The following is a 17,131-nucleotide window of genomic DNA, read 5'->3' as shown; positions in this document are numbered from 1 at the left end:
TTTTTGGACAAGCATTTGGCACTACGCTCGTAGGGGCTAGGGCAAGTGGGTTCAAATCCCAGCGGAGACACGGTTGCCAATAATCTTGTTAAACTTTTAAAAACAGTAATATTATATTCTATAGAAATAAAAAAAAACTACTATTCAAAGACTTGAATTATAGTGTAATACAGTCATTAGTCTTTAAAACAAATTCCAATGATCTTTATTATTGAGTCCTAAACTGTAACAAACCGCAATTTTATTACTTCCTAAGGTATGGTAAGGTGAAATAATTTAAGTAACCAATCAAAACACAATCCTTACCGGTTTTATTTCTTAATTTTCTTTAATTGGTAAGGTTCTTAACAATACCATAAACTCAAATTATCACACTGATGACGTCAGTAATTTATGCTTTAATTTTAATAGCCACTAACAATCACACTGACGTCTTAGCTATGATGTCACACATAACTAGATCACATTCGCACTCGAGAAAAACAAAACAAGTGCACTTTGAATACTTAGTGTGACTTTGTTTTGTTGATAATGTCCGTTGCTAGGCGACGAATTCTTGACATAGAGAATGTAGACCACAGCTCGATATGTGGCTACTTTTATACATAGACATTGTTAGTTATAAATAGAATAGCCTCGAGATTCCAATTTCAAATACAAAGAGCAACGAATACCTTAATTAGTAAATATAAATGCTCCCACATTTAAGTCCGAACCTTCATTCGTTCAGTTCAAAGCTCTATTATAGTAGATAGACTAGCTTTTGCTCGCGGTTCTGTCCACGTGAAATAGTTTTTCCAGGATAAAAGTCCCGCTTTATGTTTTTCCCGGAGTAAATTGGAGTCTATATTTTTAGTTACACCTCTAGCAATATATCAATGAACACTGCATTCAAATCCACGTATTTCGTTTTTACATGAAGCGTGTAGAAACATAAAGACAGCAAAATTCCTAAAAACGGTTGTTTTGGCTTCCCTTGCTCTAATAAAGACCTCCCATATATTTTTTTCTTTAATATCTATAATTTACAGAAATCGACCTGTTACAATTTTATAAGTAAACTACACAAACTTTTATATTTTAGTATCATTAACATAGCCCAACAATGTTAATTTATTCCGCAAAATATTATCTTATTAATCAAGAACAAAAGTAGAAAATATTACTCACATAATCTAGGCGTGACTATACTAATAACATTCTTTTGTTTTTGCCACTACATTAATGAACCTCAGCTGAATTTATATCATGTCCATTAGCTTTGATCATAGCTCATACAACGCCAAATAGCTTAATTAAGAAAATTGTATACAAAATTATTGTTATACGTACAAAAATAGTAATATCATCAGTATGTACTATAAATTGCACTATTTTATTGTGTAATTAAGTCCTGTACAAATGGCAAATATGCTTGGAAGTCTTTACATACTTCGAAGTACTTCGATGTGCCGCGTAGTGTTTTCTGAAAGTGCTATTGTGTATAAGCGGTCGATGTGCCTACCATCAAGGGACCAGTTAGCTCTTATTATTATTAAATTATATAAAAAGTTATCAGAGAAATCTCATGTTTACAGGTTAAAGGTTTCCTCACAGTTTTCATCATCTTCTCGGCAATGAGGTAGTAAACGCAAGTTATTTAATGATGCAGTAGATAAGTAGTAAGTACCCAGTGTTGTCCATATTTTTGTATCTTTTATTATTCGAACACAGAATCGAGACAAAACAAAACAAATTCATTACTAGCAATTAGGTACTAATAATAATGAATCGAATAATAAATGGGATCTTTGCGATCTAGACGTATTGTCTGAAAGTAACGTGCCACTAACCACATTATAACTGGTATTTAGACAAAGGATGATGTATAGCGGTTTGATGGCTCCATTATTGCCATAACGAATTATTATGAGCCATTAGCAGTTAATATGAATCAAGGTTAGAAAACTTACATTTATTGTTTCAAATTCACATTTGCAAAATGAGTTGTTATGTGTGTACGTTGGTCTTTATATTGCAAATAGTTGCTGGAGAAATAATATTTAATGTGCCCAAAAATAAAACCAAAGAACTTATCCTGGAATATGGAATAGGTATTGCGAATGATAATTTTGATTTTGCGCAACCAACAGCAGTTTTACATGAAGATGTCGATGAGGATATTGTGAGTCAATATTTGAAATCATACCGCGGAAGTGTAACTGTCGAAATAGCATATTATGAACCGCCATCGACCCAAATTATGATTTTTCTAGAAACATTAGAATCTTTTGTAAAGATTATGGAAAAAATGAAACCGGATTTGAAAGGTAGATCGCTTCTGAACAGCAGAGCGAAATTCATTATACTTTTGCTGGATAATCGAGGCAATATTCAGCGAATGACAGAAATACTGTGGGACTATCACGTGATAGATGTAGCGATTATTACATCAAAAAATGGTAATATCACCTTTTACACTTATTTTCCGTATAGAAATCAAGAAGACTGCCGAAACACAGATCCAGTCTTACTGGAATATTGGAATAGAAAGGAACCTTTACGAGACATATTATTTCCTGAAAAAATCAAAAATATGCAAGCTTGTCCATTATACATTTCAACTAATAAACTTTATCAACCAGATAATGAACAAAAAAATCAACTTCAAATTATAAAAAATATTATGATTGACTCCTTGAGAGAAGTTATGAACTTTACTCCAAGCATCTTCAATAGAGATTACATTAGTATTGATTCTGACCGGGCCAAAAACTGGTCGGATTCGTTAAATGACGTCATAACCGGATTAGCTAATGTTTCAACTTGTTCCATTCCACTGGGAGTCGATAAATTAGGATTGTTGGAACATTCAACGCCATATTTCACCGTGCGTTTGGTGTGGTTAGCACCTCCAATCAAACCTGGATCTGCTTGGTGGAGACTCTTTTCTCCTTTAAGTGGATACCTATGGCTACTTATTCTCATTGTTCTATCCTTTATTAAAGGTCTCCCACTGACCCTCAAACTGCCGCCTATAAAGAAGTTCTGTTACCGATACTTTAAAAACTTTAACAAGTTACATGGAATTATTATAAAAACATGGGCAGTCATGATGGGTCAGCCAATTAGAGTCTTCCCTAAGCGTTTCAGAGATTTTTATATTCTGACTCTTTGGATGTGGTATACATTCGTCATCAGAAATGTTTACCAAAGCGTGCTGATTGGAGCTCTTAAAACAGATTCAACAGACGGAAACTTTGCAACTCTTAAAGAGACAATCGAAAATGGCTTTGAATTTGGAGGTCGCGCAGGAATTTATACGCATTTCGAATTTGATCCAATAATAAGGAATGGTTTTGTGATTGTGCAAGAAGAACATTTCGAAGAAGTGTTTCAAGATGTTATAGATGGAAAGGTAAAATTTATATTGAGTACCTCGTTGGAGTATGCTTACGCCTACTGCTTGGCAGTCGGTAAGAAAGAAACGGAATGTGGACATGTTCTTCCAGATTCAATTCTAATCCTACCGTTAGTAATATGGATGAAAATAAATTCTCCTTTTACGAAGCCGATTTCCTTGTGGCTACAAAGGCTTATTGAAAGTGGATTATTGGAACGTGAAAAAATCGTTGTAAATACGATTGCTGGTCAGTTAATTACTGATCCATCGCCTCTGAACAGTCACCAAATAATAAGTTGCATGCTGTGCCTTGTGACAGGGTATGCATTTTCTACAGTCGCGTTTTTATTTGAAATTGTAAGGTTCCAATTGCATAAATTCAAGTTAAATCATGGCAATAATTAAAAAATATTTCACTTCCTAGAGAAGCTCTAAATGAATATTGCAATGTTTGTATTATATTATCAATATGTAGTATTACTTATTAAAAATTGTGGTGGAATTATTTTTTTGTACACCCTTGCTTACGTGTGACCTCATATCTGTTTTTTCTGTCCCGTACTTCCCATCACACGTAGATAGGTAATGTCTGATAGAAAATAAAGGTTTGGATTCGAGATCAGAAAATTGATAAAATTATTTATTCTAAACTTATTTCCAGTAGACATATATTATATTACAGTAAGGTGTGTTACCATGTGGTATCCACATACCACATTGAAATTGATTAGGAATGTAAAAAATATGAAATAAAACCACCGGTTTACAAGAAGAGTGTAATCTAACATTACAAAATATTAATTTATCACTACGTTTAATTGACGTAAACAAAACAGAAGCGATTGTATCTAAACTACAATATAAATAGGTACATTTCAACATTCATATAAAAATATACATCGATCTATGACAATACTATACTATAGTACAATTGTAAAGATTTAGTTTACTATAAGAAAAATATATTCCAGTTTAATAATTTTTTTAACTCCGTGATGATGTTTTACACACACACTAAATTGGCACAACTGTATATAATTGTCATCTTTAGGCCACAGAAATAGATTAAACATACATATATCCTTATATAAGTTACTATAATTATAATATATAAATACCAGTGGCGAAGCGTCCATATAACTCGATTCTTGTCGGCTTTCCTTTTCTAATTTATGTAAATGTAAGTATAATTATAACGATTGTCAGATCGCATTCATGCATTTTAGTACCTATATGTTGTGTCGCGTTCCTTTTCGGTAAATGTAAGCCTTTGCCACTAATAAATACAATAGAATAACTACATTTTTTTATTATAATTCTGAAAACACATGATAGAGACGCAAACATTGACAGCACGAAAGAAAAAATTACAAATAAAAATATAGTCTTTATGCACTACACAAAAAACACTGCATATTTCATTCAATCATTCACTCATCATAAATTAAATCTTCATTCACACATTCACCATATACAAAGCACGAATGCAGTTATCGGTAGTCGTTAGTTCCGAGCGATCTCAGTGCATGTTTAATGACCATTCCTTAGCCCGGCTTGTAAAATGCAAATGTTATAGCCGTCAAGCCATTAACCAGCAAAGCCGGGATAAAGAGCAAATAAAATGAACATCGACTAACGCATTTGTAAGATTTATTAAAATATTTGCTATGTAGAGCGTGATAATCTTCCGATTCAGTTAAGTGTGAGTACAGCTAACAAGCTTAAATTTAATTATTTATTTATTTAATAATAAATAAGAAATCCGTGTTTATACTAAGAAAATATTGAAATACATATTAATATCATAGTAAATGTATGTTCTCTACAAACATAATTATATATGCAACGATGTCAATGAAAAATTATCTCTAATGTTTCACCTCGAGCTTTTATAATAGAGCAATGATGGTATTAATATTTTTTTTGTGTGTTGTGTTTTTCTATTACTTTTGTGCATATTTACCTTAAAATTACATTAATTGAACTAGGTCCTCAACAAAAACAGTTACTCTGCTTCCAAGTAAAGCATATAATAGACAAAAAAAAATAAGTTATACATCAACTTTAGCTACGTATATAATAAATAAAATGAACTAATCATGACTAGAAAATAAAGATAACGAAGTACACCTAAATTATATTTAAGCCTAAGCTGCTAAAGTAGGCGGCTCTACAACCAAATACGGCACTTGCAACATAGCGGGTTGTGGTAGAGTGGGGAACAGTATGGGGTACTGTGGGGGCTGTTGAGGACCCTGGGTTAAAGGCCTGGCTTCAGGCTCGGAGCAGTGTAACAGCCAGTGGGTCAGCATCTGACCGCGGCCCTTGAGTTCCACCTCCCCGCGCCGCTCTACCACGAACGTCCCCCATTGTTCAAGGAGAGCTCGTGTGCTCTCGCTTAGATGGATACGTAATGCTAGAGAAAATTTCAAGCTGTTCAAGATCATGGCGGGCTTCCATATTTTTTCAAACTTATTCATAGATCATAGATTATAAAAAACAGATAAGTTAACCCTTAATAATATATTAGAAAGGGTTAACTCATTACAGTAATTGTACACAGTTACTGTACACATGTATAGTAACTATGTACAGTTACTGTTTAAAAATTTACTCAAAACTTTTCGTTAACCTGTAAGTCAGTTTTTACAAAGTTATCTAAATTTTAAAAATACATTAGTTTTTCAGAAGGGAAATAGTAGTAAATATCAAAACTTCTTACTTTAAAATATGTATTTGTTCTACCTTAAGCACTAAAACTTACGTTGTCCAGTAGATTCCATACGGCTGGCGGTGTTAACGGTGTCTCCGAAAAGACAATAATGAGGCATCTTCACTCCAACAACTCCTGCGCATACTGGCCCAGAGTGTACACCGACACGTACCTATTAATTATCATCACTGTCATATTCATCAGAGATGGACTTTCTTTAAGACCCAGAACCTATGGGTAAATCTATTATGTAGTCACGTTCTCCCAGATTAAATTCACTTTACGGTTAGTTTTATGGATGAAAATATGTTTTCCTTTTACGGAGCCAATATCCCTGTGGCTACAAGGTTTATTTATACTTATATTATAAAAAGGAAAAGTTTGTTAGTTTGTTTGTAGATTTATAGGAGCTAATCTCTGGAAATCGATTTTGAAAAATGTTTCACTAATAAGAAGTTACATTACTTCTAAGTGCTATAAGCTATTAATCCCGGTAAAATATTTATCCAGTAAAATCTTTTGCAAGCGGACGGAGACGTGAACAAAAACTAGTATATTATAACGGCCGAAAAACCCAGAAGTACAAATGTCGTCACCGAAAAAATCTATTATAATTATGTTTTATTTTTACGAAAAATCTAGTAAAATTATGGCTAAAATGACCATAATAAAACTGATCAAAAGTTACAATAAGATAATCATCATCATGATTATCAAGAGGATTATATAACCATTATCATTATCATAAATATCAGATTCTTTGATGATAACTTCACAGCAATCATTGATATTAAAAAGCCATCCATGATAATGTCTAATTATAACATCAATTACCGAGGAGCGAGTACTTAATCCTGTATCCACGTAATAAATAACTAATGTTGTTTCATTACAGTAATCTCTAGGATTAAGCTAAATATTTAATGCGTGTATTGTCAGATATGTCAGAGGTGTGTGCCTCTTGGGTTTTGTACCTAGGGACACTCATCTCGGCAGTCCGTTCCACACCCAACTAGGCTTTCGTCGCGATTTATTAAGCACCAACAAATTAATATAATTAATAATGAACTAGGCTCTGACTTTTCTATAAAAATATGTGTGTATTCTTTGTGAATTATCGCTTGCTTTAACGATGAACGAAAACATAGTGAGGAAACCTGCATATCTGAGAAATTCTCTATAGGAATTTTCGAGGGTGTGTGAAATCTACCAACCCGCACTAGGCCAGCGTGGTGGACTAAGGCCTAATCCCTCTCAGTAGTAGAGGAGACCCGTGCCCAACAGTGGGACAGAATATAATACAGGGTTGATATTATTATTATTATAATGAACTTACTTCCAATCGATGCGTAGGCCGATGCCTAACTACGAATCCCCTCACAGCCTCCACGATCGCCAGCGCCATCAGGCAGATCTCCCGCGCATGCAAGTCACCGTTCCTCTCCGGCAGTCCAGAGACCACCATGTACGCATCTCCTATAGTCTCTACCTACGCAGGTGTTACAAAATATGAGGATATTTTTACAGACAAAGAGACTCCACCGTAGCTAATGGTAAGTGGAATGGTCTAGATAGGTGTGCCAGATTTTTCCACTGTGAAGTCATGACAAAAAGCCTGATAAGTGGAATGGTTCAGATAAGGGTTACCAGAACTCTCACTGAGAACACACCTTAACAAAAAACCTATTTTTTAAAGACATATGTACCGTTTGCACTAGAGATTTAATGTAATATTAAATTCAAAATAAATTTTATGTATCAGATACACCAAAAATTCGGACATTTGCAAAAAAATCTGGAATCCTGACCAATAGCTCAAAATCCTGACATGTCAAGACAAATCCTGGCGTCGGGTTACCCTAGTCCAGGTATAATAACGATTGAGACGATTGTTTCTCGCTATTTGACAGTTGTGGTGGTCCTTCGACCTTCGTATTCTGTGGTGATACTTCGTATTAATGTAATTTAATGCTTAAGTGTTGTTAATAATGATTGTGTGTCTGTATTATGCTTTTTGTTAAATAATAAAATAAGAAATCTTAAGAGCAGAATAAGAGACTAATAATAAAGAACTAGTCGATTTTAAAGTTGAATTCAGGATAATAAAGTCAATTCAAAACCATCTGTTTTGCATATATATTGGTTGTATTACATCGTTTGTGCGTCGGCGAAGTGTTTCCACATATTGCAATGATTTTTCTGTTAGAGAAAATGTATTCAATTATTTCTTTCGGATTATAGGATAAGAGAAATTGAGTTGTTGAAAGTGAAGTATAATATAAGCCTATTTTTAGCAATAACAGCAACATGAACTGATAAAATTACCAAACGTAAGATTTTTTTCTTATGTTATTTTTATGAGTTTTCTAACGCACTTTATAATCCTGCTGTATAACTTTCCTGAAAAATTATTTTTCGGCAAGCAATCCATCGTTAATATATATTTTATTAGTATCATATTATTTTATTTCATTATAAATGGCTTTTTAAGAAATTAAAACAAAATTATAAATTATTATCCTTGTTGATGCGTGAGTGTAATACACATAGTGAAATACCTTCCGTATAATATAAAAAGGTATACTTAATACGGTCGACTATATAAAATACATCGTCCCTTAATTTAGTCGTGGATTGCAATATACTTAACATCAGATGCAATTGACTTAAACGTTCTAGACAAAAATCCTTTACTACTACAGAAGAGAATGTTAACCCTGGGGGGGGGGGGGGGAGAATTACGTAGCAAAAAGTGGACCCCCCCCCCTAAATGTGAACATCAACTAAGATATAATTGGTAACAGTTGTGAAGCAATATAAGATACGCTTTGTAAATTATAAAAAAAAATATTAACACTCACCTTATAAACATCGTAGAAGCCAATAATCCTGTCAAAAGTGCTATACAAATCGTTGAGCAAGTCCACCACTTGCATGGGAGTGGAAGCCGCACACAACTCCGTGAAGCCGACGATATCGCTGAAGTACACCGTCACGCACTCGAAACTCTCGGGCTGGACCACCTCGCCCGCCATCAGCTGCTGGGCTACTGGTCTAGCATAAAGAGGTGGCGTGCACGGACGGTTAAATCATCGTAAAGGAGTAAGAGTAGTGCACGGGTAAATAAATGATTCTGAGTGAATAAAGAGTCCCCGCGCACGAGCAGTTAAATGATCTTAAAGCATTGAAGTCGGCGTGCACCGACAATTCAGTGAATGTTTTGCAGTACTGCCGGGAGGTTGGTATAATGCATACTCATCAGCTTACCTTTGTTTTTTTCATACAAATATGAAACGTAAGTTAATACCTAGCAAATAGAAGTGTATACCTCGGCTTCCATTGCTACTGCTATAATTAGCATGGGTGAATATAATATAGAAATCGTAAGATATATATAGAGGTGTCAATTCGACTACCGATAATTATTACCGCCCGTGCGCGCTTACTCTAAAGAAAAAATATATATTATGCCTCCAAACTACTTTATAATAGATAAAAATGTACATATACGAACATCACTGAAATTTGTAATTCAATAAACTCTAAAGTAAACATTCATTGCTTTAACTTTTTTAATTAAAAACGAACCCTCATCATCCGAAATATACGAAAAGCGTAAAACGTCATGTTTTGCTTTGTTAATCAGTTGTTCATTGTGAGCGACGTTGCTAAACCCCTTTTTGTAACCGAAAGGGATTTAACAATGTTGGATCACTGTCAAAATATAAAAAATAGGAAATCACGTTTTCTTTACCGTCAAAGCCGTTTTATTAATGGCTAAAAGTCCCGGTCAAGTCAGGGGTTGCTTTACGTCAAATTACCTGTCCGGTAGTGTGGACAAAGCATACGGGTATGCGCCCCCGGCCCCCCGAGCTACTATTGACTCCAAACACATGTCCTTATCCGAGTTAGTAGTATCCCATTACTCCTTTTCCTATCCCAAATCCATCATTCTATTTTCCTAGTATACCCAATTCCTAGATCCCTCTCCGCCAATCTAAAGGTCTGCCGCGCCGAGAGATGCATGGCTAGGGGCGTGCCTAGTCGTTAGCGTGCCGTATTTGTCCTGAGGTCAGGCGCCCTCAGAGAAAGACTAGCCTTGGCCTGGTATGCGGGGCTCTACCGGGCTCGACAATTATTTTCCCTTGCTACTCGTGGGAATGCATGATGACCAGAAAATTTAATAATAAGTATCATCAAAATGGCGGCGACGTGGCTCGCCACTCGTCACGTCTCGTATCCCATGGTGGCGAAAAGCGGGCTTTGGAAAGCCGCTTTGCAACATTAAATGTTAGAGGAGGGATGGATAATAAAATAGATGAAGTATGTCAGATGATGAGTGAAAAGAATATCGATTTGCTATGTGTGAATGAGACGAAACGGAAAGGATGTGAGTCCATAAAGTATGGCACCTTTACGGCTTACTGGGCTGGAGTGCACAGCACAGCCAGGGGGAGTCAGGGTGTAGGTCTCATCCTTTCTGAGAGAATGGCAGAATGCGTGAAAGAGTATGAATGCGTGACTTCTAGGCTTGTTTGGGTAAGAATTAAAGTAGGATTAACTCGTATTTTCGTTTTAGGGGTTTACGCCCCAACAGACTTAGGTACGGGTTATTCTAAAAGTGACCAGAGGGAGCGAGATGACTTTTGGGAAAAGGTGAGGGAAGTTCTACGAAGGCGTGAAGTTAATGAAAGAATAATTATGCTAGGGGATTTTAATAGTTGGGTAGGGCTGAAAAGAGATGGGTATGAAAGGGTACTGGGTTCATTTGGTGATGCGAAAGTGAATGGTAATGGGAGAAGTTTGCTTGACGTATGCTTGGAATGGAATTTATGTGTGACAAACACAATGTTTTCACACAAGAAGATTCATATGTATACATGGGAAAACGTTGGGGTGAAAAGTATGATTGATTTTGTAATTGTGGATGAACGATTGAAGAAAAACGTAATGGACACCAGAGTGTTCCGAGGAGTCGGTCTGGATACCGACCACTTTTTGGTAATGTGTCGTATAAAAGGTCTCTTCAGAAAGTGGCGACACCGTTGTCCGGAAGAATCGTGTGATTTAGAAAGAATAAAAGTGGAAAAATTACAAGGTAATATAAGAGAAATGTATGAAAGTAAATTAAAAGAAAAATTTGAAGGGCTAGGTGAGGTGTGTGAGGTAGAAAAATTATGGAAGGAGTTTAAAAAGGAGGTTGTGAGTGTTGCAGTTGAAGTTTGTGGAGTAACAAAAAGAAAGAAATGTAAAGAGGTAAAGAATGTTTGGTGGGACAATGATGTTCAAAACGTTGTCAGTCAGAAGAAGCACGCATGGTTAGACTGGTTGGCAATAAGAGCAGATAATAGAATGGGAAAGGCAAATGATAGAGATGTGTCAAATATGAAAAATAAGTATAAAAGAATAAAAGAGGAAGTGAAAACATTAGTTAAGAAGAAGAAGGATGAAGCAAAGGAAAATTTTGATAGAAGATTGTGTGAGGATTTCCAGAGGAACATTAAGTTTTTCTGGAAAACAATTAGGAAAGCCAGAGGAAAATCAACATCAGCGGAGCTTACTAGTGTTAGAGATGCGAATGGGAATTTAGTGAATGGAAGAAGTGCATTAAAAAGATGGAAGGAATATTTTGAAAGTTTGTTTGAGAAAGAAGATACGCAGGATTTACACGAGATTGATGAAAGGGAAAAAAAGAAGATAAAATAGGCATGGATGAAATTGTGAAAGCTTTAAATAGCATGAAGATGGGTAAGGCAGCAGGGTATGATAGGGTGTCTGTCGAAATGCTAAGGGCTGGACAGGGCGTGGTGGCAAGTTTGTTGTGTCGACTCTTGAATTTGTGTTGGAGCAGAGGCGTGGTACCAAAAGATTGGTGCGGCGCCGTTATTGTTCCACTATACAAGGGTAAGGGGTCGCAGCAAGACTGTCAAAGCTACCGAGGCATTAGCCTTCTTAGTGTTGTCGGCAAACTATATGCTAAAGTTTTGATTGAAAGGGTTATAAAAGAGACGTGTGATAAAATTTGGGATGTACAAGCTGGATTTCGAAAGGGTATGGGGTGCACAGACCAGGTCTTTTCCCTGCGAAATGTTGTAGAGAAATATTTGTCCAAAGGGCAAAAAGTTTTCTGCGCTTTCGTAGATTTGGAAAAGGCCTATGATAGAGTGATAAGGAATGAACTATGGTCAGCTTTGTCCGTGTTTGGGGTGAGTAGTAATCTAATTCGAGCGCTTAAGTCTCTCTATGAGAACTCTAGTGCTTGTGTTAGAATAAATGGAGCCTACACTAACTGGTTTCGCATTAATAAGGGTGTGAGACAGGGATGTGTAGCGTCTCCATGGCTGTTCAACCTATTCATGGATAGCTGTCTAAAGGATATGAAAGAGAGTGAGTATGGGCTGAGGATGAATGAGTTGTCACTCAATTGTTTGCTCTACGCTGATGATCAAGTAATTCTTGCTTCATCGGCGGAAGAGTTACAAAAGTTAGTGACAATTATGGATGGTGCTTTTGGGAGAAAGGGTATGAAAGTGAATATTAATAAAACGAAAGTTATGGTGTTTGAAAGCGACGATAGCATGACAGATTGCAACATTATAATCCGTGATGAAAGGCTACAGCAAGTAAGAGAGTTTGTGTATCTGGGTTGTGTTTTCACTAGTGATGGAAGGAATGATAGTGATATAGATAGACGTGTGAGTGCAGGGAATCGGGTGAATGGGGCGCTGCACACTTTTATGGGTAGCTGCAAAGTGTCCAAAAAGGCACGACTGGCTGTCTATAGAGGAGTGTTATTGCCCACTCTGGTGTATGGTAGTGAAAGTTGGGTATGGCAGAAAAAGCATGAAAGTAAAATTAAAGCAGTGGAAATGAGAGCGTTAAGAAGTATGTGTGGGGTGACTTTGAATGATAGAGTGCGGAATACTACGGTAATGGATATGTGTGGAGTGACAGAGGATGTAGTTACAAAAATTGAGAAGGGTATGCTAAGGTGGTTTGGGCATTTGGAGAGGATGGATGATAAGAGACTGACAAAGAGGGTTTATAAGGCGAATGTGGATGGAAGAGCCGGTAGGGGTCGACCGCACCGAACCTTCGAATGTCAGATATCTGACATTCTCAGTAAAGGCCAGGTCAAAAGTACCCGGAACCGGAGGGAATGCATGAAAGGATTAATGAAGGTTGAGGAAGCGCGAGAAGTATGCCAGGACCGTGCAAAGTGGCAATCTATAGTCTCTGCCTACCCCTATGGGATAAAGGCGTGATACTATGTATGTATGTATGTATGTAAAAGTCCCGGTTCAAGAATACAAAGCCATATTTTCTTTAAATCTGAAGCTCTAAGAACTCCAGTCTAACAGGGTCAGCTTTGGCTTGCGGATTCGTTCATGTGAATGGCTTAGTATTCCAATACTTTGTAATTCAAGGTGTTGGATGGTGATTCTACTGTTTATGGGCGGTCGTAGCATTTACCATTAGTCTCGCCATTCAAAGCAAGAAACAAAAAAAAAACAGCTGTTTCTGCGTCTACTTATAACAAACATTCAAAAACTTACACAAACTTTCGCATTTATATTAGTAAGATTTAAAATAAAAAGTAATAATTGTATAGTCTACGAAGAACTCCAGCTTGACTCAAACCTACCAAGCAATACGAAAAAAATTATAATGCTAGCTGTTAAAGTGTAATAGATACCTGGGCAAAACTTGGTACAGGAGTTCTTCCGACCTCCTCTTTTCTAAAGACAGCTGTTCGGTTTTCTCCTCGACGAGCGACTCGAGGTTGTTAGCATACTGTTCCATTCGACGCAGGAGATCGTCCATCAGGTTATCACAGTAACCTCTATGGAAGACATTCTTTATTAAAAGAAATTCCAATAGGGCAATCTGGAAATCTTTGAGGCCCATGTTCAGCAGTGGAGACCCTGCGGCTGATGATGATGATTAAAAGAAATTAAATGAAAAATATACAAAAAATGGCCTATTGACACTTCTCTTATTACATATTCTCTTCACGCCTTTTAGGTCCAAAGAAGTAGGACGAGGTGCAACGAGTGCACCCACTTTTTATTGTGTGTTCCTCGAATATAGCAGGAACACGCATAGAATAGTGGTCTCATGATGTGATGGGTTGGGCCTATCGCTAATCACTAATACTGAGAATAAAAATCCAATATAACTGATCTCCCTAATATTTGGCCTTGACACCTCAGTGCGGCAGTAATACATTCCTCTAACAATATTTTTTTATATATGTTTATTTTGGTTGTTAGATGTTTTTCTTGTAGTTTTAACTACATTAAATACTTCATTAATATGATACCAAAGATTTCTAATATTATAAAGAGCAGAGATTGGGAATATTTTTTTTTTATATTATACCAGCACTACATAGTGACTCCACTGCACCGGATGATGAGTGGTGGGGTCTAATAGATTGTCGACTGACGAGAAATTATTACCTCTCGTCAGTCGACACAATTACGCCGGCCTGTTGGAACCGGATATACACAGGGTGATCCCGGAACGCGACACACTTACTTGGGCCACTACAACGGGTTTTAACACCTTGTGTATCTTGATATCTTTCCGGGCGGATATAAAATATATCCTACCACCACCAAAAGATTGTCATACACAAATTTGGTCCCAATGGCTAATAACTAACAAAGCTGTTTAATGCTTTTATATGATACAAATATCCTGAACGTAATGCAAATACAATTTATTCACATACTATAATGGAAAAACCTTGCACACTCCAAACCAACTTACAGTTTTACGTAAATAAACATAAATGCTAAAAATAAACCGCGACAAACAGAAAAATCTAGACCGCGTTTAGCATCTATGTAAATTTACTAAAAGTGGAAAATTATCCTATAAATAACAGTCTTGTGAACAAAAATAAGAATTCCCTCAGTATCTTGTAACAAACTAAATGACCTGGAAAGGTCGTATCATTAAGCATTATGTCTTATTCTCTCGAGAATTAGGTTAGTTTAGTCTTCATATATTTTGACCTTATTAAGACAGAATAAATATAACGCAAAACATAAAACAAAAGTGATTTGCCAAAGGTATAGGCTTTTCTCGGCGGTGGATATAGTACGCCATCTTTTTGGATCTGGCGACCTTGATTGTACGTTAAGTTAAAGGTTCAAGGTTAAAGGACGCACCATTTCGATAAGAGAACCAAAAGAACTACCAGATGAAATTTTTAGAAGTCAGTTATTTAAGAGTGACCAAGAAGGCAAACGAAAAATTGTGTCGCAATAGAAAAATATTAAACATACATATTGTTTTGTTTTAAAATAACGCCTTTGTTTGGTCTTGTTCATTTCGCAGAAGACTATAGAGGTGATTTTAAAATACGTATTTCTTTACATTTACCATTTTCCTTACCGCGAATTGCATAATTATTTATATTAAATTGTATTAATCACAACACATATTGTAGAAAAAAAAAACAACTCTTTTACGTCGCAATTCGAACAAAATTTGACCTTCACAATATTTGTTTTTGTTTCGTGTTGATTGTTATGCATTTCATTATTAGATTGTTTCACACGTTGTCCATTGTGTTCCAATCTTCCAAAGTCCTACCTATTCTCGAATGGTGGAAATCTTTCCATAATTTTGTTATTTTCCTTGTAATTTCAATGTTTACCTTATCGTATGTTTATTTTGTTAGTAAACAAAATTAAACGACTAGCGACGATAACCTAGTTGGGTGTGGAACGGACTGCCAAGACGAATGCCCGCAGGTTCAAATACCAAGGGCACACACCTCTGACTTTTCTAAAATCATGTGTGTATTCTTTGTGAATTTATCGTTCGCTTTAACGGTGAAGGAAAACATCGTGAGGAAACCTGCACATCTGAGAAGTTCTCTATAGGAATTTCGAAGGTGTGTGAAGTCTACCAATCCGCACTAGGCCAGCGTGGTGGACTAAGGCCTAATCCCTCTCAGTAGTAGAGGAGGCCCGTGCTCAGCAGTGGGCAAGTATATATTATAATACAGGACTGATATTATTATTATATTATTAAACAAAATTTAATTTCACACCGTACTCTTGCATTGGATATGGATCTCCTATAAAGAGTTTCTTATGTCCAGTATAGTGGCTTAATGTTAGTTGGTGATACAATAGTGTATGCAGTCTTTCTGAAGATGTTTTACTCATAGTTTAGGGAAGTGATGATTAATAATTATACCTTCGAAAATACATAAATGTATACACTCTGGGATTCGTTTCAACACAGATAAAGATCATCCAAGTACAATCATAGACTCCTGAAATATTTGTAATAAGCCCATTCGCGTGAAAAAATAAAAATGCTTTATTAATCACGTAGACGAACACCCTTGCGCTTATGACCAGTCAAGGTATATGAGAATATTGGATCACAAAGATGAATGATTAATGACATCCACCAGTGACAAAAGATGAAATTTTCCTAAAAGAAACCCGTCACGACATATAAATGCTAATATGCATAAATACGGTCAGCAAATCGTTCTAATGACAATTAAATTCTACATAAAGGGAGGTCGGTAGAAATCGGGTTATAAGGGATAATTAGATTCTACATAAATTCTATACTCCGGGAAGCCAGCAGGAATCTCTTCGCTACTAAAGTCAACTCACTTGATGTAGTTGGCGTTGATGGCGTCGAAGGTGGGTCTGTCGTCGGGCGGCTCGAGCCAGCAGCGTGCCGCCAGCTCCAGCAGCTCGAGCGCCGCGCCGCCGCCGCCCCCCGCGCCGCCCGCGCCCACCTCGCCCACGCCGATCACCGGCCGGAACGCGGGCGACTCGCGAGCGCACACGCGGGACACTATCTCTGTTAAACCATCAGTGGCCAAGGCAATGGCCAATCAAATATTTCTAAAGGTAACCCGAGGCAAAAAAAATTGCCCTAGTTTACATATCGCAACCACTCGAATTGCTATGGAGGGAAGTGGACAATTAATATTTCCAACTCCTCCCTATCTTTCTATTTGACTAATTTCGTTGCGGGATAATGACATATTA

The 17,131-nt window shown here is 36.6% G+C and overlaps 2 protein-coding genes across 2 annotated transcripts in view; one reads left to right on the top strand and one right to left on the bottom strand.

Annotated features, from left to right (window-relative positions):
- The first annotated feature begins 1,897 nt into the window (after positions 1-1,897).
- Positions 1,898-3,787, top strand: LOC115446508. The gene has a single exon (XM_030173176.2). It carries the CDS (start codon positions 1,982-1,984, stop codon positions 3,785-3,787), a length of 1,806 nt encoding a protein of 601 aa, XP_030029036.2. The 5' UTR covers positions 1,898-1,981.
- A 340-nt stretch (positions 3,788-4,127) lies between these two features.
- The window catches only part of LOC115446528 (receptor-type guanylate cyclase gcy-28), a 41,758-nt gene continuing 28,754 nt past the window's right edge, over positions 4,128-17,131 (bottom strand). Inside the window, exons 14-19 of the mRNA XM_037439426.1 lie at positions 16,748-16,940; positions 13,792-13,938; positions 8,957-9,149; positions 7,432-7,584; positions 6,147-6,267; positions 4,128-5,798 (exon numbers count right to left, since the gene is read on the bottom strand). Of these exons, the coding sequence (XP_037295323.1) occupies positions 5,530-5,798; positions 6,147-6,267; positions 7,432-7,584; positions 8,957-9,149; positions 13,792-13,938; positions 16,748-16,940 (1,076 nt within the window). The 3' untranslated portion in view covers positions 4,128-5,529. The remainder of the gene's footprint in view (positions 5,799-6,146; positions 6,268-7,431; positions 7,585-8,956; positions 9,150-13,791; positions 13,939-16,747; positions 16,941-17,131) is intronic.

Source organism: Manduca sexta, chromosome 16, assembly GCF_014839805.1.
Source record: "Manduca sexta isolate Smith_Timp_Sample1 chromosome 16, JHU_Msex_v1.0, whole genome shotgun sequence".
In the NCBI taxonomy this organism is placed as follows: Eukaryota; Metazoa; Arthropoda; class Insecta; order Lepidoptera; family Sphingidae; genus Manduca; species Manduca sexta.
The sequence above is the reverse complement of the archived record's forward strand: the minus strand, read 5'-3'. Positions and strand labels throughout refer to the sequence as shown.